At 48.0% G+C, this 27,989-nt stretch overlaps 1 protein-coding gene across 1 annotated transcript; it reads left to right on the top strand.

Moving 5' to 3' along the window:
• Window positions 1-213: 213 nt before the first annotated feature.
• On the top strand, window positions 214-27,946 carry col7a1l (collagen type VII alpha 1-like). Its single transcript, XM_061667473.1, is given in 104 exon segments — window positions 214-428; window positions 2,397-2,577; window positions 2,641-2,800; window positions 4,062-4,155; window positions 4,962-5,135; window positions 5,286-5,449; window positions 5,522-5,651; window positions 5,720-5,836; window positions 5,925-6,080; window positions 6,428-6,544; window positions 6,621-6,767; window positions 6,835-6,954; window positions 7,013-7,171; window positions 7,262-7,375; window positions 7,447-7,596; window positions 7,677-7,814; window positions 8,164-8,310; window positions 8,379-8,498; window positions 8,879-9,025; window positions 9,107-9,319; window positions 9,395-9,534; window positions 9,608-9,731; window positions 9,808-9,951; window positions 10,025-10,221; window positions 10,295-10,360; window positions 10,447-10,464; window positions 10,545-10,568; window positions 10,641-10,706; window positions 10,851-10,931; window positions 11,013-11,039; window positions 11,104-11,148; window positions 11,227-11,301; window positions 11,372-11,458; window positions 11,536-11,562; window positions 11,627-11,680; window positions 11,773-11,835; window positions 11,894-11,953; window positions 12,060-12,095; window positions 12,166-12,210; window positions 12,377-12,412; window positions 12,518-12,562; window positions 13,043-13,114; window positions 13,215-13,247; window positions 13,469-13,540; window positions 13,650-13,709; window positions 13,820-13,855; window positions 13,936-14,016; window positions 14,145-14,180; window positions 14,259-14,303; window positions 14,401-14,463; window positions 14,565-14,600; window positions 14,828-14,854; window positions 15,017-15,052; window positions 15,146-15,199; window positions 15,319-15,357; window positions 15,436-15,489; window positions 15,562-15,594; window positions 15,685-15,750; window positions 15,854-15,898; window positions 15,977-16,012; window positions 16,097-16,123; window positions 16,199-16,270; window positions 16,334-16,396; window positions 16,492-16,509; window positions 16,588-16,623; window positions 16,701-16,739; window positions 16,824-16,859; window positions 16,933-17,076; window positions 17,151-17,231; window positions 17,302-17,445; window positions 17,506-17,604; window positions 17,698-17,742; window positions 18,031-18,096; window positions 18,521-18,571; window positions 19,225-19,266; window positions 19,411-19,544; window positions 19,546-19,636; window positions 19,713-19,748; window positions 20,546-20,572; window positions 20,654-20,713; window positions 21,047-21,172; window positions 21,244-21,315; window positions 21,526-21,561; window positions 21,624-21,683; window positions 21,782-21,826; window positions 21,912-21,947; window positions 22,020-22,055; window positions 22,145-22,201; window positions 22,274-22,345; window positions 22,406-22,477; window positions 22,549-22,584; window positions 22,654-22,734; window positions 22,818-22,918; window positions 22,984-23,053; window positions 23,622-23,684; window positions 23,777-23,893; window positions 24,204-24,281; window positions 24,388-24,441; window positions 24,540-24,588; window positions 24,991-25,137; window positions 25,558-25,614; window positions 25,905-26,096; window positions 26,183-26,224; window positions 26,301-27,946. Coding segments are annotated over 103 exon segments (8,316 nt in total). The 5' UTR covers window positions 214-235; the 3' UTR covers window positions 26,206-26,224; window positions 26,301-27,946.
• Window positions 27,947-27,989: the final 43 nt, after the last annotated feature.

Genomic DNA, 27,989 nt, shown 5'->3' on the forward strand with positions numbered 1-27,989 from the left:
ACTGCCAGTTGAAACCCAGCAAGCAACCTTTTAGTATCCCCTCCTCGCCTTGATTAGTTCAATAATGTAGTAAATAGATGATAGTGTGTGATTTGCATGCATCGCGGCCACGCGCGTCGACAAAGGGCCCCGTCGCAAGCAAGTTCAACGGAATGTTAAAAAAAAATGGCTGCTCACGTTTTATCTCTCTTTGACTTTCCCTGTCTCAGATTAGAGGGAAGAGGAGCGGGAATTGATGATCCCGGAGCGCCGTCCTGCAAGGGGATTTGTGAGGCGAGGCGAGGCGGCAGCGGGAGGAGGAGCGGGTGATCGGAACGGGACGACGACCAGGAGGAGGAGGAGGAGGAGAGCAATGGGCCGCTCTTCTGTGTGCATCGTTCTCCTGTTGCTTTGCCTCCCGTGTCCGAGCGTCACGGCACAAGCTGAAGGTATGACGTCACGCTTCCTGCATCAACATGATGTAATTCAGTCAACTTGTTCAATTGCTAATTTAATACATTAAAAGAAATGCTTATTTACAGCGCCATCATTGATTAAAATGGCAGGAAAAAGACTGTGGTTGTATCATCTCCCCAAACTCTTTCTCAAAGCTCTTCGAGCCATGAGGGAAGCAGTCAACGAAACCATGAGCTGACTTTTATCGATGGAATTGAATCTACACGCACTTAAATTCACGGCTGACAGTTCCTGCTTACTCAATTGTATTTAACCTATTTTTCACTTATTATAAAAAAAACAAAAACAAAACAATAAAACATCCAGACGTTCAATCTTGAGGCGACGCAATGCCGCACGGCTCCCGCAGAGTGAGGGAAGAGGTGCACTTTTACAAAACGTCTGACATTTGAGCGTTCAAGAGAGCAAGTGTTTTTGTTTTTTTTTCCTTAAGCTATTATTAATACTTGAAATGAGTTAATAATGCTAAAAAGTAACAGCCGGCGTAGGGATAGATCAGTAATATCGGTTTGTGACTATATTTGGACTGACAAGGTTTCTGCTAGACGGCGGCGATATATGGGGAATTATAGTCTCCTACTGGTGTAAAAGTCCTGAAAAGGCTTTTAATTAGATGCTGAATTGTATCTTTGAAACCCTGAGATTTTATTATCCGCTGAACGACTGTTAATCATTCGGTTGTTCAACACAATGCCGCACGCCATCCTTTTAGAAATCAAACAAAAATTGAACCTTCCAAAAGCAGACCATTCCCAACATGGCACAAAATTCTGCCAGGCCAACGTCTCGTTGGCAGGATATGGATTTGTCTGCTCACGCCATGAAAGCGCCTGTTAGCTCGGGCAGGCGTGAAGAGGCGGGCTGTGTTTACCTTAATATTCTACGCGTTCCTCATTGCTGTGGTAAAGTTTTATTGCGGGAGTGCTCGGAATATCGATGCCGTTTTGGGGCTGACTTGTCTCATTAAGCATTCACGGGACTTTGTGGCGCTTGCTGCAGGATGTGAGCAGGAAAGCGTGATGAGGCAAGACTGCCATCTAGTGACAAGAGGAATATTTAGTTGTTGGGACGTTCGGCAGTTATCCTTTTAATATTAATTACCCTTTAGACCCCGAGGGATGTTTTGTGCCGTTCATTTTTCGAAGGTATTTTAGCTGTGTTGAATTTGCCCAAACGTTGTCATCTGTTTCTACAAAAACTGAGACAACTAAAAAATGCCCCTGTGGAAATGCCATTTTTCATCCCGCATTTATTTTAACTCGGGATGCATTGATATACTGATACTGGTATCCAGTAGCAGCTGTCGTCGAACTCGTCCTCAGAGAAATGCTCCTAATACGACGACACTAATAATACTTTGCCAGTGGGACCAGTTGTTTCTCTAAAAAGTGAAGAAAAGTTCGTTTCTTTGATCGTTTTTGCTTTTGAAGAATATTTGCTTCAAATAAAACACATTTTCATTCCCATTGCAAGATGGAATGGCATTATCAAGTATCGTTACTTGGTATCAGTGAGTACTCAAATGTACTTGTACTCCGTCTCAAAAAAGTGGTATCTGCGCATCCCTTAACACAAACTAATTAAATAATGTTTTTTTTTGTTTTTTTTTAATATTAGGACGACTGGCTTGAGTTTTCCCATTCAAAGCATGCGACTAATTTTCACAATATACACACGCACAAAATAAAATCGTTCCAAGCAAAGCTTGTCCGATTAAAAACCAATACAAATATAATTTTTGATGCCAAATGTATCCGAACATAAACAAATACAAATACTTTGTTAAAATCTGTATTTGGGCCTTTGGGAATGTTTCCCTGTTCAAAGCATGCGTCGGAATTTCAGTTTCGAAAGTGCTGTTTTTGGTAAGGTGACAGTTTTGGGACATTGAAGGACAAACGGCTTTGCTTATCCCTTTTTAATTGCACAATGTATGGCAGCATGCAGGACGGTGGTGCAGGCGGACATCGTGTTCCTGGTGGACGAGTCGTGGAGTGTGGGCCCCGGTGGTTTCTCCGCGGTTAAAGACTTCATCTCGGCAATGATCTCCTCCTTCCAGGACAGCCTCGTAGGATCCGAGGGCGTCCGCTTCGGAGTCACCGTCTTCGGGGACGTCCCCAGGTAAAAGCCGACGTGCGAGCGCGTCAGGTTCGTGTCTGGCCTCACTTCCTGTTTGGCTTCTAGGATGCGCATCGCTTTGACCGACTACAGCTCTCTGGAGGAGGTGCTCGGGGCCGTCGGGGTCCTTCCCTATGAAGGCGGAGCCAGGAAGACGGGCGCCGCCCTCCGGTTTCTCGTGGACCAGGTTTTCAGCCCCGCAATCAGTCGAGACCACGCACCCAAGGTACTTAATGGGTCCACCGTGTGATCAAGTTAGACTAATACTTTGGTTAAACGGCAGACGTCCATCCACTTATGTCAGCAAAAACGCTTACTTTCCCGATAAAGGAGGCTTGTGATTGGCCTGTTTTCCAATAGGGTGGAATAAAAAAAGAGCGCATTAAAGTCAGTAGTTTAGTTGCCGCCTGCGCCAGACGGCAACTAAACTTGTCAAGTGATAAAATGTGAAGTATTTTCCCTCTCTATCAGCGGTGCGGAGACTCAGACTAACGCTGCCCGTTAGCATTCCCATCAGCCCGCTATCTTCTGAGTGTGCGTGTGAATAATTTTGCACTTGACGTTGGAAGGCAGCGGGGAGAGGATTAGGCTGATATATTGAATTTGCAAGGCGCAATGCGAGCAGCAGCTCCAATCTCATATTGATGCCGTCCTGCCTCTTCTTCTTCTTTCGTGAACTTTTTGTGAACTTTGCTTAATTTTTATTAATGAGCCAATAGCTGGTCTCAGTCACAGTCGCGCCTCCCGCTTGTTCTATTCGCTTGATTTATTCAATTATAAATTCAATTATGAACTCAACCGTGAACAAATCTGTGGGGGGCTTTAGCGAGCGTGATGCTGTGTTCAAATGAGTTTTTTTTTTTAAACCAAACATTGGTCTGTTAATTATTTAGCTACACAACTGTGCAAATGTTTAAACTGTAGAATGTAGAATTGTAACAGAAAAAAACACACATAATAGCCATGTAACTTAGCCCGAGGAAAGTCCCTTTAGCTTATTGCTAGCGCACAATGCAAAACCACCATAGACGGACGGGCTGGCAGAAAATCTGAGTTTCACGATGTCATAAGCCTTCAAGCAACGGGTTAGAACACAAATGGTGGAGCAACGCATGGACAGATGGTATAACAATAACAATATTCACGGGCATATGTTCTTTATCCTCTGCAACGAAAGACTAATATTACTGCAGCTAACTGAGGAGTTTCTACTGTCTCCATGTATATCTGTATGAGAAGGAGCAGCATCATGTCCATTGAATTGAAGCAAAAAATGCGGTGAAAACGGTTCTTAAATTTTGTGACAAATATGTTTTCATGAAGTACAATATTGAGTGCGATTTCTCCTATTTACATTTTTTTTTTTTTTTTTTTTTTTTTTTTAAATAAATAAATGAGTACATATGCTTGGCCATGGAACAAATCAACTTTTGTCTCAAGGCACTACCTACTATATACAACCTTTTCAGCCTCCACTTTCTCCTTAGGTGGCCATTTTAATAACGAACGGACCGTCGGACGACCCCTTTGACGCCGCAGCCAAAGAAGTGGCCGACAATGGGATTTCCCTCTATGCTGTCGGTGAGCCGCCATTGCCGCTTCCCTCAACATCCGCACTGCGGCGGCCTCCCTCGCATCTTATCGGGACCGCCGCTGCTAGAAGCTCATGTCCTGCGAGTCGTTGAATTCTGCCCCCGGAACCTTGCGATTGTGCGAGATTCTTATTTCAATATGAGGTGTACAGCATGCCGATGCGCATCGTTGAAAAAGTGACAAATTCATTCATCTGTCCATGCAAATGATGGATACCGCCTCCCTCCCCCAAGTCCATTTGCACTACTTCCTTCCCTCCACGCGCGTGCATCCGACCCCACCCCTCACCCCCCTTGCTGCGACCACTGCAATAATTACTGCTCATTAGCCAATCTCGCTCTAATTGCGGCAATTATTCAGCGGCCGATTCAGCTACACCTCTGACACAGAGTGCCGCTCCTCTTATTCATCACCGCTGTGGTGAAGCAAAGCTGCGGATGCATGCTTGTCAACAAACAAAAACCAACGCATATATGTGTACATACGTTTTAGGCGTTCACGAGTGAGTGCCACAAGGCAAATTGATTACAGCCCTGTCATGCCAGAAATACTCTTTTGCACATCCAAGTGTGCAATTAAGCTAAATTAAAAAAAAAAAAAAAAAAAAACATTTGAAAGCATATGCCTGAGTCAGCTTGTAGAAAACATGCTGTTTCATCGCTGCTACTTCGACAACCAAAGGCCGGCGCACAGACGACTGTACAACTGTGACGCCATTGCCAATGCCACAGCTCCCCCCGGTGGATTGCAGTTGGGAGTGAGAAAATATCGATCGGCACGCTTCTTGTGTCCAGGCGTGAGGGGAGCCGACGAGGCCGAGCTGAGGCTGACGGTGTCTCATCCGTACGAGGAGCACCTCTTGAGGGGCGCTGGCTTCCCCCTGCTGGAGGCCGCGCTCCCCAAATTGTCACGTCGCGTGTGTTTCACCGCCTCCGAACCGCCGCGCCCCGTCAAAAAGCTGCAGCCCGGTGAGAGGCGCACGCATATCATCACAAAAAGAATTCATCTCATAAGCCTGTCTAATAAAGTGAAAATTGAGTGTATTATTGCATGGTTTTTTTTTTTTTTTTTTTTTTTTTTTTTTTAATATAATGTATTTGTTGGGTTTGTGCGTCCAGTCAAAGAGCCAGTCACGGGTCCAAAAGATCTGCAGGTTAGCGAGCTGGCCTACGGCTCCCTCAGACTGACGTGGACGGCGGCCACTGGGGACGTCGCAGGCTATCGACTCTTAGTCGTCCCTCTCGGCTCCAGAGGAGAACCCGTTCGCCCACAGCAGAGACAGGTGAGGCAGGTGCAAAAGGTACACAAATCTGGAAAAGTCGTTCATTCTGCCGTCTGCTCTCTTTTCTGCAAGATTGATCTGAAAGCAGACATGACAACGGTCTTGGTGGAAGACCTCGACCCAAAAACTTCTTATTCCCTGACTGTGTACTCCGTGTATCCCAGTCTAGTCGGAGAGTCCGTAACCACTACTGCCCAGACGAGTAAATGCGACGCTAAAACCCCCAAATGTTGTTTTCCTCCTCCGATCCTGAGCACTCTTGTCTTTCAGCGCCGTTGCCTCGAGTGTTAAATTTCCGAGTTATCGAAGAGGGTCTTTTCTCGTTACGTCTGGGCTGGACGCCCCCTCTGAAGAAGCTCAACGGGTTCAAGATCGTCATCCCGAGATGTACGGTACATACGATGACGACACGCAACTGTTATCGGTCCTCCTTATTTGTGTCCGATGGAGGAATGTCCCGCTTTCTCAAACGCAGCCGACCGACCGGGCTTCGTGTACGAGCAGCTGCTCCCGGGAGACGCCTCCTCTCACGTGATTGACAGCCTGGAGGAGGACAAAAAGTACACCGTCAGTATTTTTGCGGTTTACCCGCAGGGACCGAGTGAACCCGTTTCCATCGAGGGAAAGACATGTAGGTTTATTATTCATTTTAAAATGTGACTTCTCAGACTAATTATTAGTTTTGATTGGCACCCACACAGGCTCATATCCTCCTGTAAATTATATAATCAAAATGTAAAAAATAATGTTGGAGATGCAGATTTATTTTTTTTTGTTTGTTTTTTTTTAAAAGCACAACTCAGTAGTAGTAGTACTTCACCATGTCCACAGGAGGGTGGTGTTGTTCTGTACGAGCTCTCTGAGTTGTCCGTTTTTTTAGCGTATGTGCAGGAATGATCAAAAGCTTCTATGTTGTCTGATCAAATATGAATATGTCAACATTTTCATATTTTGTTTGGACGTGTTTGTGTGCACTAGTAAAGCTGGTAGCAATTCAAGAACTGCTGGTCCAGAATGCAACCACTGACACTGTGCAGGTCAAATGGACTTCAGTTAAAGGCGCTACAGGATTTCGTCTCACGTGGGCGTCGCCAGGTAATGCAGCCTGACAACTACCGTACGAAGCTTAGATTTTACATGCCGCTTCCCGTGCGTTCCTCTGTGCTTTCAGATGGCCACATAGAGAACGTCAACCTCAGGGATACCTTTGACTACTACGTGATCCAGGGCCTGCACGCAGGTGCCGAGTACACCGTCGCCATGAACCCCATCTTTGGAGACGTAGAGGGGGCTGTCACATCCGCCAAAGTCAAGACATGTAAATACTGCGCGAGAGAGAGTGATGGATTCTATTTTCTACTTAACAATGACGTCGTCCGTATCAGTGGAAAGCAGCGTGGCGCAAACCCTGAAGGTGTCAGCCGTGAGCACCAGCAGCGCTGTCATCTCGTGGAACAGCGTGTCAGGGGCCACGGGATACCGGCTGGCCTGGGGACCCACTACAGGTGTGTCGGAAGTTATCGTCCCGGCGGGAGCTTCCGCTAATGTGTTGTCGTTCCTCAGAATTTGTGGGACGGGATCGCCCGAGGCAGTTGGCGCTGAACGGCACCACCACCGAGTACCAGCTGAAGAATGTCGCTCATGACACCGAGTACGCGTTGACTCTCTACGTGCTCTTTGGATCGGTGGTCGGGCCCGGCATCACCGCAACCTTGCGAACATGTCGGTACCCGTCCGGGTTTTAGATGGACTGCAACATGACCCAAATGTTAGTATTACAAGATTGATGCTGACCTTCTCATTCGATCTCAGCTCCTTTAGGTTATGTGTCTAGCTTTGAGGTGACATCCTACACCGGCACCTCCATAGATGTGCAGTGGAGCCCAATAGTTGGCGCTACTGAGTACAAACTCACCTGGAACACTGGTAATGTTCTTGTCCCTTCTGGGGTTTCTGCCTGGGTTTTGTCACCCATGTGTGCACCTCAATGTTTGCAGATGATGGCAGCCCCCAGTCACGCTACTTGGACCACAGCGTTCTCTTCTATCACATCACCGGGCTGAAGCCACAATCCACCTGCACGATCACAGTCCGTGCAATATACGGCAATACGGAGGGACCGGAAATCTCCTTAACTCAAGTAACAGGTAGTGAACTATCGGATGTTTTCCTCAGGGTTTCTGTCGCGATGTCACAAAGTATAATTTTGTGTGTTTCAATTCCTTAGCTGCTGCCTTGGACTCAGAACCACCGAAGCTGGTGAGGGAGGTCAAGATTGTGGACACCGGCGTTAACTCTGTCACTCTCTCCTGGAAACAAACACCTGGTGCAACCGGCTACAAAATCTCCTGGATCCACTTCAAGGGTGAGATCCTGCTTACATTTATGAGCGAATTTTAAATGTTTTTTTTTGTTCCCAGGTGGTAGAAGTGGTGTTTGATTGACATTGGAGCGCGACGTGGTTTCAGCGGACACGCCCACAGAGCTGAGAGAACGGCTTGATTTCACCATTTTAAAGCCTCATTTTGTATACTTTGTGATTTTCTTTTTTTTTTTTTTTTTTTTTTCTTTCAAATTTGGTAGGGTTGTAAATAGCACTCTTTGTGGTCTGTCAAAGACTTCTCATTTTGTTTGTTTTTCACTTTACAAGGACTTTTAAGGTCAGAATCACTGTGGTATCTAAAAAATGTTTCACTAGCCGTTTACGCCACTAGGGGGCGAAGAGAAGTCCCACGTGTTACCGGCTGGTGTGACGACCTTTACGATCAAGAACCTACACGAGGGCTCGGCCTACAAGATCCAGGTGTCCCCCGTGGCGGGCAGCCGGGAGGGAAGCTCCGTCCTGGTCACGGCACGAACATGTGAGCCATCCCAGCAGAATATTCCGGATGCGCAGACCAGAACTTTTCTCTCTGTGATTGGACTTTAGTGGACCTTCCAAAAGTGACCGGCTTCACGGCTAGGAACACCACGGACAGCAGCACTGTTCTGAGCTGGAACCGAGTGGCGGGTGTCTCCGGGTACCTTCTCAGCTGGCGGCACATCTCAGGTCCGAACCGTCGACGTAACACCCGCTCCACTGGAATGGATGATGTACTGCACTCCTCCTTGCGTATTGTATCTTAATCGTCGTCGTCATCCTGTTTTGTCTGAGTGTCGTATTTTTCTCTGAATCAATATCCGAGTCGTACCCCAGGGTTTGAAGCGGATATGACAAGCGTGACGTGTTATTGTATTGCCTGTATTGACTCACGGCGTAAGCGCTCTCAAGTGGTGAAGGGAAACGCATTATATTGTTTTGGGTTTCTTTCACATTTCATTGTTTTTCTGTATTTTGGCAGGAGGTTGTAATAACTGGTGGCCAAGAAAACTCGATGATAAACCAATTGCTTCTGGAAAATGTGAAATAATGACTGTGTTGTGTTTCAGTGTTTGAGACTAAAAAAGAGACGCTGGGTCTCAGTTTCACCTCCTTTCAAGTTGGTGATCTCCTGTATGGCAGAACCTATATTTTCTCCATTAGGCCTTTGTACGGGCATGTGGAGGGCCCAATCAGCACTGTTTACCAGAGGATTGGTAAGGGAGGTTCACGAGGCTCACGGACCTTTTTTTCTTCTTGAATGTAACAATCCATTGTTTTGCTTCTGTTCATCTCAGTGGGACCGCAACCTCCGAGGCCTCAGCCAGCTACGGTGGCGCCTCACGTCACAGCCGGCGCCGCAACCCCTCAGACAGCCACTAGAAGCACCAGGCAGCCCGTTGTTGTTGTTCCGCCGATCAAGACTGATAAGAAGACCCCGAGTCATCCGATAGGCACCTCCCCCCAGTTAACTACTCCTAGCGGAGTGACTACAGCTCCAACGCGAGCAGGTGTTTTATATTCTTCCTCATTATAATTCCACCACTTGCGGACTTTGCTGACACACGCGTTGGGTGTTTTGCCAGATTGCAGCCAGAGCAAAGTGGACATGGTGTTCCTGGTGGATGAGTCGTCCAGCATTGGCGCTAACAACTTTGACAAGATCAAGGACTTCATATTCCGGGCGGTCACCTACTTCCCGGTCATTGGTCCCGAAGGCGCACAAGTACGTGTCCGGTAACCAAACCGCTGGGAATGATTAACACAATAAAATTGAAATTCTCTCTTCCCTCTCTCAGATAGCCGTAGTCCATTTCAGTGACGATCCTCGAATTGAATTCCAACTCAACGATCACAAAGACCGGAACTCTGTCCTGAGGGCACTGAGGGGACTACGCTACGCAGGGGGCAACACCAAGACAGGTTTGTAACACACGAAACACTGCCACACACTAACAAGAATCTAATTTCTTGCACTTTTGTGCCTGTCTAAACCCAGGAAAGGGCATCAGCTATGTCCTGCAGGAGACGTTTCAGGAGTCTGCGGGCATGAGGCAGGACGTGGCCCATGTTCTGGTGCTGATAACAGACGGCAGGGCCCAGGACAACGTGGAGCCACCCTCCAGGATCGCGCGCGCTCTTGGTCAGTCAAAAGTCCATCAGCGTCTGGGGCTGAGTTCCCCCCCTCAATTTCAACTCATTTCTGTTTTCCGTAGGCGTCAGCGTCCTGGCGGTGGGCGTCGCCAACGCCGACCTGCAGGAGTTGAGGAGAATCGCGGCTCCCGGCAGATACAAAAATGTCTTCTACGCGCCGACCTTCGATGACTTTCCGTCCGTCGAGAGGGAATTCGTCGGGAGCGTCTGCAGCGTGGAGCTCCTCTCGGAGTTCCAGCTGCGCGATGACGAGGAGGAGGTAAGAGGAGAAACTTGAACAATTACGCTGACGTGCCACTTCGATTCTCGCCGTTCATTTTGCGTTAACTCAGCTGGACGCGCCCACTGATGACCCGAAGGAGCTGGCGAAACCTCAGGCCCCCTGCCAATGTGTCAAGGTAAGTTGAGCAAGTGCACTAGATTTCATATTTCAAACACAGTAGTTACAAATGCACTGAAGATGTCGTCTTGTGTCTTTTCTCAGGGACAGAAAGGAGAACGGGTGAGTGTGAATGCGACAACGTTGTGCGCGAAAACAATACTTGTGTGTAATAAAATCCACAACGGACATCATTCTTTCAGGGCGACGGTTTGGGAGGAGGGCTGGTAAGTTTGATTGAAAAATTATATTTCGGAGCGTTTTTAAACATTACCTGAGAGGTTTGTTTGTTTCTGTAGCGCTTCAGGCAAACTCCCGGACAATATGATCCTTTTACTTCTTCCAAAGGCGAGAAGGGCGAAAAGGTAAGGTGCACGTGTTCACCGACAAATTAAATCTGGATTGTTTTACTGAGCGGAACAGCTGCAACTGTGTTGTGCGATGTTGTTGTGTTGTATTTGATCGTGTTTTGCTGTTGACGCGTTGGCCGTATCGCTTTACTTTGACAGGGACCTCCCGGAACAGATGGCGTTCCCGGACTGCCCGGCCGCCCAGGAAGAACTGGACCACCGGGCTCCGCCGGCCAGCGGGTTGGTTAACTCCGAAGACGAGAAACGTATATTGTATGAGCACGCGTTGCGGTCCGTAATGGATCTTTTCTTATTTTTCAGGGCACGCCAGGTGTACCGGGCGAAATGGTAAAATTGAAATAAGGAAGACGTGTGTTTATTTAAATCGTGACCCATGATTATGTGATGACAGGGTCCTCAAGGTCCTACTGGTCCAAAAGGCCAGAGAGGAGAGCGAGTAAGTTTTTGGATGCTTTAATGTGTAGCTGGAACAATGACGCGCAAGTAACAATGTGTATTGTGTGTATCGTCACAGGGGGAACCTGGTTATGTGATAGCAGCCCCAGATGCAAACCTCATCCCCGGGACAAAAGGAGAACCGGGATCCTCAGTGAGTCTCCCGCTCAGACGTTTTGGGGGATGTTTCCACAAACGACCAATGAAATATTATCACGTGGCAGGGTCCCCAGGGACCTCCTGGAGATATTGGAGTCCCGGGTCTGCCTGGCCCGGCAGGACCACCAGGACCGCCGGGCATCTCTGTCAAGGTAACGAAAGGATTTCATGTCGATGTTTTACATGTACGGCCGTCCTTATTCATCATGTCTTGTACTTTCATTTGAAGGGGGATCGTGGCGAGCCAGGAGAAAAGGTACGCAACAATTTGGCTATTCCTTTAGTGCGACTTTTACATTTGACATTTGTCCCTCTGAAAGGGTTTACGTGGGAAGCCGGGCACAAAGGGTGACACCGGAGAAGCTGGAAGCAATGTAAGTGCAGATGTCATTAGGGTTCAAATATATATACACAACGTTACGAATATTGGTAAAAAAATCCTTTTCTGGTTCCCACAACCATCAAGGGAGTCGCAGGCTTGCCCGGACCAATCGGAGTCAGTGGCGTACCGGGTGTCAAAGGAGAGAAGGTGACTGTGTCAACAAAATGTCTCTGTGATTCCCCTCGCTAAATGAAAACTCTTGCAGGGTGAAGACGGACTTGGCTTCCAAGGTGCTCGGGGCCTTTGCGGGGAGCCGGGAGAGAAGGTACGAGAACTGCACTTTGTAGTCGGAAATTTTAAAAAACTAAAGCGTCCAACTGCAATCGGGTCGTTCTCATACAAGTTTCATTCATGCGTATTTTTTTTTGGAGGGAAATGTGGGCGTAGCGGGACCGGTCGGCCCGAAGGTAATCCGTACTTCATTTTATTCGTTGAATTTGATTTGATTTGGGATGACGTTATCGTGTGTCTGTGCAGGGTGAACTTGGAGAACAAGGCTTCCAAGGAGCCATAGGACCTCGGGTCTGTATGTCATCATCGGCCACCTCGTTCACATTTGACTCAGAATAGCAGTGAATGCGAACAAGATGACAGCGTTAACTGTTGCTCAGTGGTTTTTGAGAAATTAGCCATGGAAGAATTCATTGCCAGTTCTTTTTTTTTTTTTTTTTTTTCTTCCCCCCTGCAGGGGAAAAAGGGATTCAAAGGCGAGCAAGGGGACAAGGTGAGTCCAAACGCACACATACATTTCTCTCATGAGACTGTACATTTTACTGATCACTTTTAGCAAGGGAATGAGTCTCAAATGAGCAAATGCATTTCTTTTTAGGGGCAACAAGGAGAAAGGGGACCCGGTGGACCACAAGGACCAACAGTGAGTGTGATTTGTGATGATGTTTCGGCAGACAAATTGCACTTTATATTTGACTGAAAAGGCGGAGACGTTACGGTCACAATTGGAGTGGAACATCTCGTCGGACGTTATTGTCACAGCTGCTCACTCCGTCTCTTAAATGAGCCTCTGTGAGAGATGCCGGCGATTACGCGCGAGATGTCAGCCAAATCCTCAAAGCTTCCATGGAGATGTTTTACACGTGGCACGTTTTGTACCGCGTCGCTGATTTTAATTTCACTTCGCTCGCCACAACCTCCCCTCGTCACAAAGATGCTATCTCCCCGTTTGTTTCATTACCCTCTTTATTTAAAGCCTATTGAAAAAGTGGAGAACCAGCAGTTGCGTCGGATTGTTTTTGAACGTTCCAACATTGCTCCTATTTTTTATTTTGGACGCCTTAATATCCAAAAACCTTGAAAGCACACACAATGTAAAAATTGTGCGTCATACTTCTTCCAGGGACCGACAGGACCAATCGGCTTAAAGGGAGATGAAGGTCCAAGAGGAGCCCCCGGAGACGCCACCAAGGGTGTAAGGACCGCCCAATGCAATTTTTTGGGGGGCTGCTAATTAGTCCATTTTCATCGCTTCGTTTAAAAAATAATAAATAATGTATGTCCCATTATAACAGATTATTGGTCCCACTGGCAAAAAGGGCATCCGGGTGAGTACTTCCTGCCGCTATCAAGGTGACGCCATCAGTCGAAGGGGAAGTGCTGATTGTTTTGGAACACGCTATCGTGGCGGGTTCTCCTCTGGGCCCGCCAGTCAAACACAATTAAGAGTTTCTCTCATTAGCGTTTTGCACTTGCGCTGAATGACTCAGCGAGCCCGGCCCCTCTGGAGCCGCTCGCCGATTGATGCGTCACGTTTCCCGTCCTGCAGGGAGACGTCGGCCCGACCGGTCCCGCCGGCCCTCTGGGAACAAAGGGCGAACGAGGAGACAAAGGAGAAAAGGTTGCATTGTTAAAAAGTACCAAAATGTTCAAATAGGGAGTGTTCAGCTGGAGTTGAATTGGTGTGTGTGTGTGTGTGTGTGTGTGTGTGTGTGTGTGTGTGTGTTCAGGGAAGTCCAGGTTTTGGGATTCCAGGACAGGGGGGACTAAAGGGAGAAAACGGCGAGCGGGTGAGTCCCTAAATAACTCATCCACCATTTTTTTTTTTTTTTGCTACATTTATATTTTGGTTTTTATTTATTTATATATATATATATATATTTATTGCTATCATCCCCAGGGAAATGTCGGTTTATCTGGAAAACCGGGAGCAAAGGTAATGACAAATATCAACGTAAAGCTGCGTGCGGGACATCATCATCATCATCATCACCATCCAAATAATTTGTTGGACAGGGACCGGATGGTTCCAAAGGTGACAAGGGCGACGTGGGCTCACATGGAAATCCTGGAGAAGCAGGATTAACAGGTAAAGATGTAAGTACAATCACATGAGGTTGTCACAGCCGTCATACAAGTTATTCAAAAACTTCCAAATCTAGCATTTCTCGATCTTCCTTGTGTAATTGCTAGCATTCTAACGCAAGTGTTGACCTTGTGTGCAGGGTGAAGCCGGGCCAAAAGGAGGACAAGGGATGAAGGTGCCGCCCCAGCCCAGAACATCGTAGCATGCGATGTTGTTGTTGTTGTTTTTCATCAACTCACTTTGTCTTTCACAGGGGGAACAAGGGCCACAAGGAGCATCCGGTGACCAAGGAATTCGGGTATTTGACTTTTGTTTGCTACAATATTACGTAAATAGGAATTATTAAGACAATTCATGTTCACAGGGATGTTGTTGTTGTTGTACTTTTTGATCAGGGCCCGTTAGGACTACCAGGCCAACCAGGAGAGAGAGGAGATATTGGAAACACTGGCCTGACTGTAAGATCTTCTGCAATTCAAATAATAAAGCATTTTCCCGTGTAATTGTCACTTGTCAATGATGACTTGTAATGAAATGTTTTTTTTGTGTCTCCGTCCAGGGGCGTGACGGCGAAAAAGGCGACAAAGGCGAGCCGGTGTGTGCGCGCGCGTTTGCATTCACGATGCAGCCTTCCCTTCTTATCCGCCGCTTTGTTTTGTCAACGCGATGGCTATTCCGATATCTTTGTTTTTGCCTTTATTGTGTGTCACCCTTCAGCGCACCTTCTATTTCCTGCAAATGCGACAAGTGACGGCCTTTTGATTTGCTTGAACGGTTTTATTTTTCTGTGTCTGTGTGCGTGTGTCTTCTGTCGTCACAAAGGGAAAACCTGGACCTCCGGGAACGCAAGTAAACAAACCTTTCATGCAAACGAGTGTGACAGCTTCTCATCAGTCCGGTCATGTTTAACCGGCCCATTTATTGCAGCGGCGCTCGTAAAGTCGCGAAATTAACACTCTCGATCTTTTGTTTCTTTTTTTTTTTTTTTTTTTTTTTTTTTCTCCCCCCCAGGCGGTCGGGGACAATATCTTCACCAGAGTGATCAAGGTGGCTTTATCGATATCACATTAATTTGATTTTCCCCAAGGGCATTTTTTTTCCTCATGTGCCCTCTTAAACCACTGAACTTGTTTCTATCAGGGCGAGCCCGGAGAGCCGGGTTTAAGAGGCGGAATCGGCCTGCCCGGACCGAGAGTGAGCCCGCTTCCTGTTCTCGTAAACAATGTGCACATCGGGCTCTTCGCAGCCATCCGAGGCTCGTGTGAAAACGAGTACAGTCGCCTTCCGACTTCAAATCTTCCATCCTTTCACAGGGTCCCGAGGGTAAACCCGGACTACCGGGATCCTCTCCGGTTGGTGTACAAAGTTCTTAAAACACGATGGTATTTTCACTCCCGTTTGCACTCACGCATACGTGTGATTGTGTGCAGGGCGGTTCCGGAGAAAACGGGCTTAATGGCACAGCGGGAGAACCTGGCCTAAAGGTTGTAGGAAGCTCTTGTTTTCACACGCGTCCACTTTTATACCCACTTAACTCATTTTTGTTTGAACTGCAGGGGGAGCGGGGACCAAAGGGACAGGTTGGCTCAGTAAGTGTACCAAAAGTAAAAAAACAAAATCAATGAAGAAAATATTTTGGGCACACGAGTAGAATTGCTTCCTGTTTGCGCTTTTAATAGAAGGGCGAGAGAGGCGAACAAGGTTGGCTGGGGATCGCCGGAATGCCAGGATTACCGGGAGCTCCGGTGACGCCGTTACTATAATCGTAGATTGTTCCCGGGATATTATTTCGGGACGTGAGAGGCGTCGCCCGTGGGGTGCTCATAGATTGTTCTCTTTGCTCTCCAGGGAAGAGCCGGCATCGACGGCAAGCGTGGACTCCCGGGAAAAGATGTGAGGAACATTCAGACGTGCCGACTCTTGCTTATTTTCGCTAGCTCAGTTCAATTCGACACCTATTTCTTTTTGCAGGGAGAGGGAGCACAAAAAGGGGAAGAAGGCAAAAAGGTCCCTAAATGTATCACAAACAATATAAAAAAAAAAAACCATTTGAAAAACTGCGGTCATTTATCATTCAATGTCTCATTCCAGGGGGAGAAAGGGGACACAGGGGCAAACGTAAGTGTTTTAAAGTGAAATAAAGACGCAAAGGGAGAGAAAAACAACAAGTTGAGCCCGGTTGTTGCCTTTCAGGGTAAAGATGGCAGTAAAGGAGAACTGGGACCTCCGGGTTTGCCCGGGAAGCAGCTCCTCGTCACCGCAGAGGTAAAAACATCCCCGCCTGCCGTCTTTTGCATCGACTTCACCCGGCCGGGTGTCCGTTGACAGGGCGCGACCGTCGACGAGATCCGCCAAGCCTTTCCCGTGCCCGTGGGTCCTCCAGGAGCGTCCGTGAGTGTCCCGCCCAGCGCTTGCCGCTGAGTGCCAGTCCTTGCACCTTCCAATATCGCCCTCCTCTTGTCTCTTGTGTGTGTGTGTGTGTTCAGGGCTCTCCGGGAATGAAGGTAACGTGGAAATGAGGCTTTATTCCAAAGAATAAATCAATACAGAAGCTAATTTGCCAGTTTGACTTTTGTCTTCAGGGAGCTAAAGGAGACCTGGGCATAAAAGGGGAAAAGGTACAATCGGTCGCAGTCAAGTGGAGATTTAATGGAAGTACAGAATTGGTCATTGACAAAGCGGTTTCCTTCTGCAGGGTGATACTGGAGCCTCTGGGAAATCACTGGAGATGACTGTAAATTACCTTTTATTTTATGTTCTCGCTCGTTGTTTTAACTGAAAAGTATCTCGGCGACGTGATTGCGCTTTTCTTCTTCAGGACATCGAAGCCATGTTTGAAACTTACGGCATCGAGGTGTGTCCGCCGTGCAGACTGCAGATTCTTCTTTGTTCTTTGTCGATCTGAATGTGTTTTGCTTGTTTCCCAGCTGCCCCTGTTGAAGGTTTTGATTGACAGGCTGCTGCGGGGCGGCATCGAGGAGCTACTTCACACTCTCGGGAGCGAAATTCAGCAAAATGCAGACGCGGGAAACGAAGGCGCACGAACGTCCAACGTCGTCACCAAATACACAGTATGTCGTGTCACCTTGCGCCGTTTACGTACCGCGACGGGGGCTCTTTACATGCGGTCGCGTCATCTCGGCAGAGCGCGCTCAACATTGAATTATCCAGTCAGCCGCGAGTGGACGCCATTCGGGATTTTGAGTTGGACCAACCAACGCAGCCTGTGAGTGATTTGTCCGTCAAGCTCACACAAAGTGTACAACACGAGCTCACAATATTTTCCCCGCTTGAAGGACTCTTGGAATGAAACTACAGAGGAAAAGGAGTTGGGGGATGCGCTTGAGGGGCCGTCCAAAGAGAAGAAAGTCAATGGAACGTCGTCAGCCAAAACCAATCTGACTCCCGTCAACTCCACTTTTAATTTCACTTCAAACCAGGTAGGTTGATCAATAACTGTGAGTTTTTGTTCCAGTATTGAAGCGTTCGTGTTTCGTCAGACAATTTCCGCCCGAGCGGGAGATGTCGTCCAGGCGCTCGCGCTATCTGAAGGAAGGAAAAGCGCAGGACGAAAGAGGCCGAACAGGGAACGGGGGAAGGTAAATATCAGATTTACATGCGGAAATCTGCACACCAGCTGAAAAGTCCTGATTATTGACGACAAATCTTCTCATGTCACGCCTGTTGACCAGGGCAGAGGAAATAAAGGACGGCACACGAGGCAGACGCATCAGCTGGTGAATGAAACTGAGCCATGCTCATGTCACACTCTCAGAAATAAAAAAATAAAAAAAACTCCCCACAATCCCCATAGTTGTATATAAAAAAAATAATAATAATAATCAGCGTCCATCCATTTTCTATACTGCTTGCCTTCCCATGACATGAAAAAAGTGAAGTCTTGGCGGGGGTAACGTCATGAAATTAGAAAGCAGACATTCAGACAAATGTCCTCTCTCACTTCATCTCCCCCAAATGCCAAACGGCGATATCGCAACGCCATCTCTCCTCTCATCTCCTCCCAGGCGAGCGAGCGGTCGGAGGAGGAGGAAGAGGAGGAAGAGGAGGCCCGAGATTCCGAGCGAGAGGAGGTAGGCGGCCTCATCCGAAGTTGGAAGTGACGCCGGCTGCCACACAGACGCCTTCTCGTTAACGAGCCGCTTTAATCGCATCGCCTCTGAGAAGGAGCGCATTAATTGCACACCGACCTCCTAAATCATTCATTGGCAGCCTATGGAGTTGTCCTCACAGCCCACAGAGTTCAATTGACTTAACTTTTCAATGATGGAAACTGGTCTCAATACAATGTGGATTCAAAGCTCTCATCATGTGACTCTTGAAAGTCACAGCAGATTAGTTCTTGTCTTGCTTCAGCCGCTGAATAAAAAAAAAAACAAATGTGGTCAAATTGATTCAGAACCCGAATAGAAAAGTCGAAAAAAACGTATTGCGACCGTGTCAGGTCGAGCTCTTTGTAACTTTTTTTTTTTTTTTTTTTTTAAATGCCACAAACAGGATGAGGTGCCGCTGCCATTTCCTCCTATCACCACGCAGGACGCGGACAAGGTGCACGCCCGATTGGATTAACACAACCACGCACCTTGCATGCACATCATTGCGTGTCTTGAAATGCGAAGCTCTTGAAGTCGCTCTCAAAATTTTCACCAGTGGCAACGAAGCCCGTCGTTTGAACCTCCGGAATGCGTTAAAGCATGAAAACCCGCAGCATGATTTAACGCTTGCCTGATCGGGAGTGAGCGCACTTATTCGGTTTAATGCGATGTTAGTAACGGCACCTTTTTTTTTTTCCCTCTCTCCCTCTTTATCTTTGAAACAGGACATCTCTTAATTACTGACCGAGCGTTGTAACGGTTCTTCTTAAGGGAACGCCACAACAACAGTGAAAATGCAAATAAAGTGGAGAGCGGAGCCTTGGATGCCACAGCCTGCAACTTATTTATAAAGATAAACAAACACACAAAAAAAAGTCACTCCTTGATACAGAATTTTTTTGTGTACTTTTTAATTTATTGAAACATGCATCTCAGTTATGTAAAATACTCCTTGATTATCACTGGTGAAAATTTTCAAGATGCAAAATATAACTGTTCAAGTCTCCTGCTTCTTCTCTTCACACACACACACACACACACAAAGTCACTATATTTAAATATCATCGCTTAGATGTGTGCTCACCAACATTTGGGGGCACTCGGCAGGTACCGCCAATCGGGAACAAGAGGAACCGGTCTGACTCAGTGGTAAGTTTTTGGGGAATCGGCTCAGCGGTGGCGCTAGCATATGCAAAAGAAACAGTGTGGAAGCGACTGCATGAATGGATGCAAACTGATCTGAATGCGTGAAGAGGCCCGAAAGGTAAGTTTGCCTCTCAATGATGACTTTAGAAAAGGAACATTCGAGGTGGAATCCGGCGACAGGTCCTGATGGCGTCAGCCACGCGAAGTGCGCAAGAAGGCTCCGGGCCTGATGAGGAGGAGGAGGAGGAGGAGGAAGAGGGGGAGTGGAGCGGCGACAGGGGAGGCCGAGCTGGAGAGGAGGAGGGCTGGGATGGAGAGGGCGGGTGAGCAAGGAGGTGGGCACCCTTACCCCCCTGACCTTGTTCACCTCAAGGTAACGGCCACCGCATTTGCTAAAATGCCGTGTTCTCGAAAACGGGCTCACTTTTTACTTGTCTTGCGTTGTAAAGGGGCAACCGGGTGAGGCTGGAATGCAAGGTCCAAAGGTAAATAAACACTCAATGCCCGATGATGATTATCAACAAGCCGGTGCTAATTTTCAAAACTACTGTGACAAAACTCTGTGATTATTTCTCAAGATGTCATTCGACACAATTCTGCAAATCTGGATTAAACATGCTTTGACATACACACCGCATATATATTTTTCTTTTTTAGTTTTTGGGCCCTGGGAATTTTAAGACCTCATCCGTGGAAGAATGCATATTGTCGTTTTCGGGCGTAAACTTTGTATGTCCAAATATACTCTATTTCATATTTCTTCCCCAAGTCAATACAAAAGGTCAGGCCCTCTGTCATCTGTGATGTTTACAAATTATCAACCAATTTCGTCAAATGTCAGAGACGTGTCCTAACTCCGCCTCCGTCATTTTGCGGGAGCCTTGTGGCGATATGCCGCCTCAAGATTAGAAGTGTTGTTTTATGGGACAAACAAAAATAGAAGTGAAAATAAGTTCAGTTTGCTCCGTTGAATTCCTCCCAACAGTGACAGCATGTGACAAAGTTGGAGTTGAGCATCCCAAAAGTTGCAGAGAAGCGAGTGCGGAAGCGTCCCCCTCAAATGCGAGCGTGTCGCCCACGTTGGACGTGTTGCGTCAGAGCCGCGGGGACGCTTGGCTGCCGTCCGGCCTTCCCGCTCGTTTGATGCCGGCTAGATTAATGAAGCGCTCGCATGAATAATTCCCCTTGTTAAACGAGTGCGCGTGTTCCCCTCACGTTGCTCACTTTGAACAACGTCAAGGTGCTCTGTGACTTTCCCGCGTGTGCTGCTTTATGTCTGCAGGGGGACGTCGGAGAGAAGGGGCAAAAGGTGCGCTCGACACGCTCGTATAGATGGGATTTATTATATTCGGCGATCGAGATTATCGTTGAAGTGGTGTGGTGTGCGCAGGGAGAACCAGGCATCGGCCACCGAGGCCCCGAGGGTCACGCTGGTCCGCCCGGCAACAAGGTGACGCGCCTCATTTCAGAATTTCTTTTACAGCGCAATCACTTGGATCTTGATTGACTTTGCATCTCGTCTCTATTTTAACTTGAGAGGATTTAATTGGCTGAGGGACTCATTGAAAGCATTGTGTGTGTGATCTTTACACATAATTGGAAAGCTATTCTCGAGCATTTGGCACCTGAATCATAACCTGTGATGGGAAAACAAGGGTCTGTCTGCTTTCAAAAAGGTTTGAATGCTTGTTCGAAGAAAAGGTGGTTTATTTAAAAAAAAAAAAAGAAAAACATTTTTAAAACTATGAACATAAAAGCCAGTTGTTTTTAATCATCAACTCAGGGTGAACCGGGAGAGGCGGGGCCGCCGGGCGCTCAGGGAATCCAAGGCATCCGCGGGAGCGCAGGGACGCGGGGGTCCCCGGGCATCGGGGGCCCCCCGGGGGACCCCGGCCGGCCCGGCCGAGAGGTACGTCGCCATGTCGCCTCTCCGCTTTGAAAAAGAGGCACATGGGGTGTTCGCCGTGTGTGTCGATGCAGGGCGAGCGAGGGAAACGGGGGAAAAATGGAACGCCGGGAGGCACGGGACCTCCAGGAGCGCCGGGACCTGATGTAAGCGCGCACATATCGACAGCGTATGGCCGTTAGCAGCTCACATTTACACATTACGACTCTTTAAGCTGCAACAACGGAGAGAGCCTCTCCGCACGGGAAGTTAGAAAGTAGTCATAAGTGGAAAAGGGACTTGAAAGCTTTTTGAAGCAAAGCGTTGAAGTGTGATTTCCTACTAAATTCCGATGACATCATTCTACTGTGGTCCAGGGATCCCCCGGTGTGCCTGGAGTAAAAGGCCAAAAGGTAACTATATTGAAATAAGTAAGAAGTCCATAGCAATTGCAAAATGTGAACGTCCTTCCTAGGGGGAGAGTGTTCCAGGAGAGCCAGGGCCTCGAGGTTTGACCGGCTTCCCTGGAAAAAGGGTGATTGATTTCTTATTTATTGACTCGGTGTTAGGGGAAACTTGCGGTTGTCACGACGTACAAGTCGGTGTCGGTGTTTCTCACGGCTTCAATTTCAGGGCGAGAAAGGGGCCCCGAGTGAGACGGGAAGCCCGGGACTTGTTGTGAGCGCTTCATGTTCCATTTTCATTTGCTTGGTTTCCACTCATGTGAACCTTTCGAATGAGTCTGTGTCCTCTTTGTTTTTAGGGCTCCAAAGGTTTACGTGGTTATAAAGGTGTAAAGGTAAAGGTCCTCTTCCACAGATACAACGTTGTCACTGGCGTCATGGCATTTATTTATTTTATTTAACACCAGGGCGAACGCGGGTTGCAAGGAGTCAGAGGAGAACGGGTATGTTTTGTTTTTTGTTTTTTGACACCTTTATCAGCTATCAGGCAATCTTTTGTATGGACATCTCATCGTTTTATTCCTCTCTGCAGGGGAGTGACCTTCAAATTCACGGGCCTCGTGGCTTTAAGGGCGCCAAAGGCGACGCGGTGAGAGCCTTCAAGCAGTTTCCGAGCTCCCGAGAACGCGCTTTGCGATGTTCTCTATTGGGTTTGTTACAGGGTGAGCGAGGCTCTCCGGGATTTGAAGGTGATAAAGGGGAGAAGGGCGAGGACGGCCCACCTGGTATTAAGGTACGATGAAACTGTTGTTCTCCTACAACCTAAGATAAGATTTTCCATTTTATTTCCCAGGGCCTGAAGGGTGATGCGGGCACTAAAGGCGCTTTGGGACGCTTTGGCAGTCGAGGACCGGGCGGTCAGAAGGTTTGTCGACTTTCTTGTGATCTCACAATGGTTTGAAAGTGATTTCAAATCGTAAAACTGTCTTTCTCCAGGGAGATTCAGGAGAACCGGGTGACTTTGGAGTCATGGTAAAAAACATTTTAAAAAGGAACATGCATACGATGCGTACGTACATACATACGATGTCATTTTTTAAGGGTCGTCCCGGAAGTGACGGCCTGAACGGCACCAAGGGGGACAAAGGAGACACGGGACTCCAAGGCCAGAAGGGTAATCAGGTACAGGGAAGCCAACGTGCTCGTTATCGTCTCTTGAAGTCTCGACTGTTTAGCATCTTGCTTGTTGGTTTTGTTGCTTGCAGGGGGATTCGGGAGAAACCGGTTCGCCGGGAGAGAAGGGAGTCAAGGGAGAGAAGGGCTTCCGGGGCATCCCGGGACACTTCGGCAGTCCCGGCCTCGGCGGCCGATAAGGTTCGTCGTGGGTTTCGCCGGTCATCAATGCTCTGAGAGCAATTTTGAAATCGCTTCTCAACAGGGGGACGCGGGCTCACCTGGCGCCCCCGGCATACCGGGCCTGAACGGACTCACCGGACGAAAGGTGAAAATTGACATTTTTAGCTTAGCATTGCAATTTTTCATACAAGTCCGTTTAGCTTAGCGCTAACAAACAAACAACAAACAAAACGCCAGATACAGGCTAACGAATAGCACCGGTGTCACGGTTTTACAACCCTTTAAGCGACGGATATTTGGAAACAAACGATTGAGAAACACATGTAGACAGTATAAGAATACCCACAGGCATGTATTCTTTATCCTCTGCAAAGAACAATTTGTATTCGAGTTTTGACCGGCTCCATGTAGAGTATGTATGTATGTATGTATGTATCAAACTGCCCCAAGGTGGCCAGAAGGAGCAGCACAGTCTCTTGAATTGAAGCAAAAACTAACAAAAAGTGCATTTACATTCTATTTAATAAACTACTATATAAGGGGGTACTACTTTTAATGATACAATGTTGGAAAAAAATGTTGAAACAAAATAATTTGGAAAAGATGGTTTAAGATAGATTGATTTGCGTACCGAGCATGGTTAGCAAACAAATTAAACTTGTACCTCAAGGCACCACTGTATTTGGAGTGTATATAATATTGCATTCTGTCAGGGCGACAAAGGCAACGCCGGCACGAATGGCGTCGGCGGTGAGTCGGGAGGAAAAGGGGAGAAGGTTTGTGCGCTGCATAAACGCGATTACAGCAACATTTCCAACAGGAAATTAGGATAGTAGGAGTTAGTGCGTCGGTGCTTTCTGGCCTGTAGGGCGCGAACGGTTTCCCAGGCTTCCCGGGATTCAAGGGCTCGGCGGGAAGATCTGGAAAGGATGGAGGCCGAGGACCACCGGGGGGCCCAGGACCCCGGGGGGACACGGGAGCCAAGGTACCACAAGTGGATGATTTTTAAGCATAATGCCACATCTTTTAACGTTAAGTCATGTAAACAATGTGAGTATTTACATATTTGTGTCAAAATATCATGGACCATAACGGAAGTAAAGTTTGGGTGTCAAAAGTAGGAGGATAAAAGTAGTCCATCCCTCGTCAACTAGCTACTTCCAGCTACAATTAGGACGCCCGCAGAGTGTCTGGACTCCTCTAATAAGAAGGATATTGCAAAGGTGGATATAATTGGGCGTGCACGCTGTGTGCGAGATGTCGCCAACGTGTGTGTGCGCGTGCCTCAAAATAAGGGCGAGAGGGGCCGCAGAGGAAAAGCGCCGGCGTGTCAGCGAGGAGCGCCCGGGACTCCTGGACTGAGAGGCCGGAGTGTGAGTGCGCGTGTCACCGCTTGTCCACACACACACACACGCGCATTTTAAAGCGTGCGTGTGTGTGTGTGTGTGTGTGTGTGTGTGTGTGTGTGTGTCCCTGCAGGGTGTGTTGGGAATCGGCGGAGCGAAGGGCGACAAGGGGGAGCCCGGCCTCTCGGTATGTGCCCACACACACACACACACACACACACACACACACTGTCATATACACACATCTGCCAACGATGCACACTGATTATGTTCTTGTGTGTGAAGGCTCATGAAGTGAAGAAGCTCGCCACGCAGGAGATGAAAGACAAGTGCGGTGGGTGTGCGTGTGTGTGCACATGTAATGGTGTCACGAGTACACGGTGAACTCCGTCTTATTTGCAACGGAGCCAAAACGCGCCCACGTGTGTGTGTATGTGTGTGTGTGTGTGTGTGTGTGTGTGTGCGCGCATGCATGCACATGAGCTCATGTGGCGGCAACATGGCACCCGTGTGTGTGTGCCCATCTGTTGTGTTCTGTCAGGAACACACACACCGCAGCGCCATTGTAGATGTTCGAACACGCATATAAACACACGCAGGACTGTTAAAGGGGACGCGCTTATTCGCTAGCTCATTGTGGCTCGGTGATGAAGCGCTGCTTCCGCCGATGAAAATTCAATGACGACAAATGAAAAGTGTTGATTGCGTTCCACGGCGTTTGCACGTATGGCCGCAGGCTCGGCGTACAAGTTGACGTTGAGGTCGGCGGATCCCGACGGGACGTCCGCGCGCGCCGACCCCCGCGACCTCGACGAGGAAGACTATGGCGGCAGCGTGGAAGAAAGGACGAAGACGCAGGGAGGGTTCCCACCAAACGGCACCGGTGAGCGAGCGCCTTATTGTCAGTAGAAGAGAAAAGTACGCCGAGGGTCGACGTGACGCAAGAAGCGGCGGCACATTTCAGCCGCGCTCATTAGCGAGCGCCCCAAAACCGGACCCCCACGCCCCCTGCAGCGCACGATCAATCAGCAGCCCAATTTATTGCCATCAAAAGGCTGCCATTGCCGCACTCAATGACGCATTGCTTCAACAAAATTAACTTTTTCTTCTAATTATTCCGCCTATTCAAGTGTGCTTATGCAACACAACCATGTCCTGCCTTGAATTGCGTTTTGGGATGCTGCGTCCTTTTGCTAGCCGGGCTTTTTTCAATTGTTTCATCACATTTTCGAGGGAGTTCTGCTTGCATGATTTTTGGAAGCAAGAATCTGAAATCTACAAAATATCTGTCGTCTTCTTTTAGATGGCGTGGAGACGCTCCAGAGGAAAAAAAGACGAGTTTTTGGAGCGAGATCCTCTGGTGAGTCTTGCTTTTTTTTTTTTCTTCTTAAACTTCCTGTTTATTGTTATTGCCACGCCGTCATCTATGAGTAATGACTTGTTTGAAATCGACCAAAAAACAGAATCCATGAATGTTTGACAGGCTCGTGTGCTACTTTTTGACAGCACTGACGTAACAGTTAATTTCCAAAAGCAACTGTAAATTGAATTATACATTTTCTCCCAATACAATTCCGTACATTTTGTAAATGACTTGAGATACGATGTTTTGAGTCGCAACCGTACCACGAGACGCTTTGTGCCCCCCAGGGTCCGAGCGCTGCCTGGAGCCCATGTCGGAGGGCGGGTGCGCCGACTACGCCCTCCTGTGGTACTTCCACGCCGGGGCGGGCGAGTGTCGCCCCTTCGTGTACGGCGGCTGCGGCGGCAACCGCAACCGCTTCCCTTCACGGAGAGAGTGCCGCAGTCGTTGCGTGGCGGCGGGGAGACGCGCCCAGGAAGGTAAGAGAACGCGAATGGAAAAAAAATCAAATAAAAATCAACAAATCTGCTGACTTTTATTCAAATGTCTGATTGCGTTTTCACAGATGACAGCAGTGCCTGGACATGAGGAAGCAATTGTGCGTACTGTACGTACAAGGATTCTCATTGATATACATGTGATTCATATTATACGCCAATCAACTGTTGTTCTTCTGTGTTCAGCTTCCTGCGTTCCTGATGAGGGACCACAGGCGGACACGAGGGTGGTGGGCGGTGAGGGTGCGGGGGGTTGCTGACGTGTGGAGCCCCACCCGCCTTATTGATTCAGATTCCCTCGCGCACCATCACGCTCCCCAACAAGCTAAAGAGACGCGCCACTCTCTTCAGGCTCCAATCTCATCCCTTTCAACCTCAACTTTATTTAAAGAGCACTTTATAAAACAGAACCTGAAAAACAATAATTAAAATATGTTGAATATTCCTTTTTAGGTTATCTTTAAAAACAGAATCAGCCGGTGACAGCAAAACTTGTGCAGCGCCTCGTCTGCGCCTTTAGATCAAACCGTCGCTGCCCTTGACGCACCTGCAATCCTCGGCACGATTGCTCTTGTGATCTGACCGCATGCAGAGAAGCACACGTGGCTTCCCTGGAGGAGGTCATGACGTCAAGATGCCGAGTGATGGACATTCATCTTCACTTGAAATAAAAACCCACCTTATTTCATTGGAATGACTCCCGTGTATTTTCCACTTTCTGACTAATGCCGTAATGAGTTTGTGATGTCAGGAGGAGCTCGAAAACAGCCGCCAAGTGTCCCCGCCATTGAAGTTGAAGAGGAGTAAGTCGTCGTCCCCCTCGGCGAGCGCGAGGGAGGACGCCTGTCACCGCCTCGGCGCGGTTATTAACCCCGCCGCGCTCGTTTACCTCTCGACCGCCATGATCACCGCCCGTAAAAACCCGAAATCGCGTTGAGTCAACCGTTCGCTTCTCGGCTGTAGGCGGTGCACCTGGAGGCGGTGCACGTGTCCTCGTCCGTACGAGACGACCGCGTAAAGAAATAAATAAATTGCTGCAAAAAACCCCGCTAATCACACGCAAATATCGAATATCTGCAAGTAATTGACGGCCCCTTAAAAGGTTGTAAAGTATAATCGCTACAAGATGGCACCAAAGCACAACTTTCGTCGAAGTGAAGCGACTCGACTCACTCCGACATCGTTCCTTGGCACCAAGATAAAAAAACAAATGAGCGAAATACAACTTGAAAAATAAATCATTTTTTAAGATCAAATGTGTGTTAAATATAACACAACTGTGCTTGGGGAGTGATTCTTTTGAGCGCTAGTGGCAAAATATTAGGAAGTCTTCTGTTGATGTAATACACTTGACCACCATTTCAAAATAAAACCTGATTCATTTTTGGACAAGCATCATTTGTGGAACCAGCGCTCGTGGAGAAGTAATGGCGCTGTCCACGGTGCTGAAATCAAGCAGGTTGAATGAGGGGACCAACAACGGTTGGTGTTTATCGACGGTGGGGGCGTGGCAGCCGGTGGCGTCACCCGGATGACGTCACACTGGCTACTAAATGGCAGGCGGTGGGAAAAGAAGGTACAAAGTGCGGCTCACACTCGCGCAGTCGGGATTGTGGAGAGTTTCTTGCGCAAAGGCTCCAGCTGCTGTTTGTTTGCTTTGACTGCGGTAAGTTTCGATGATTTGACGCCACAATAGTTTGACTCGAAACTGCTGTTTGCATCCCAAAGTGAGGATAAGTACACTTTATTGAACACTTTCATAATCCTGCCCACTTTCGATTATTTTTTGCTGTTAATTTTCGCACCGTTTGTAGTGGTTTCAGTTGCACAGAGTGCACCGTGTGCCTAATGAGGTGTCCTGCAACTTGTGCCCCC

Source organism: Phycodurus eques, chromosome 22 (assembly GCF_024500275.1).
Source record: "Phycodurus eques isolate BA_2022a chromosome 22, UOR_Pequ_1.1, whole genome shotgun sequence".
Classification (NCBI taxonomy): Eukaryota; Metazoa; Chordata; class Actinopteri; order Syngnathiformes; family Syngnathidae; genus Phycodurus; species Phycodurus eques.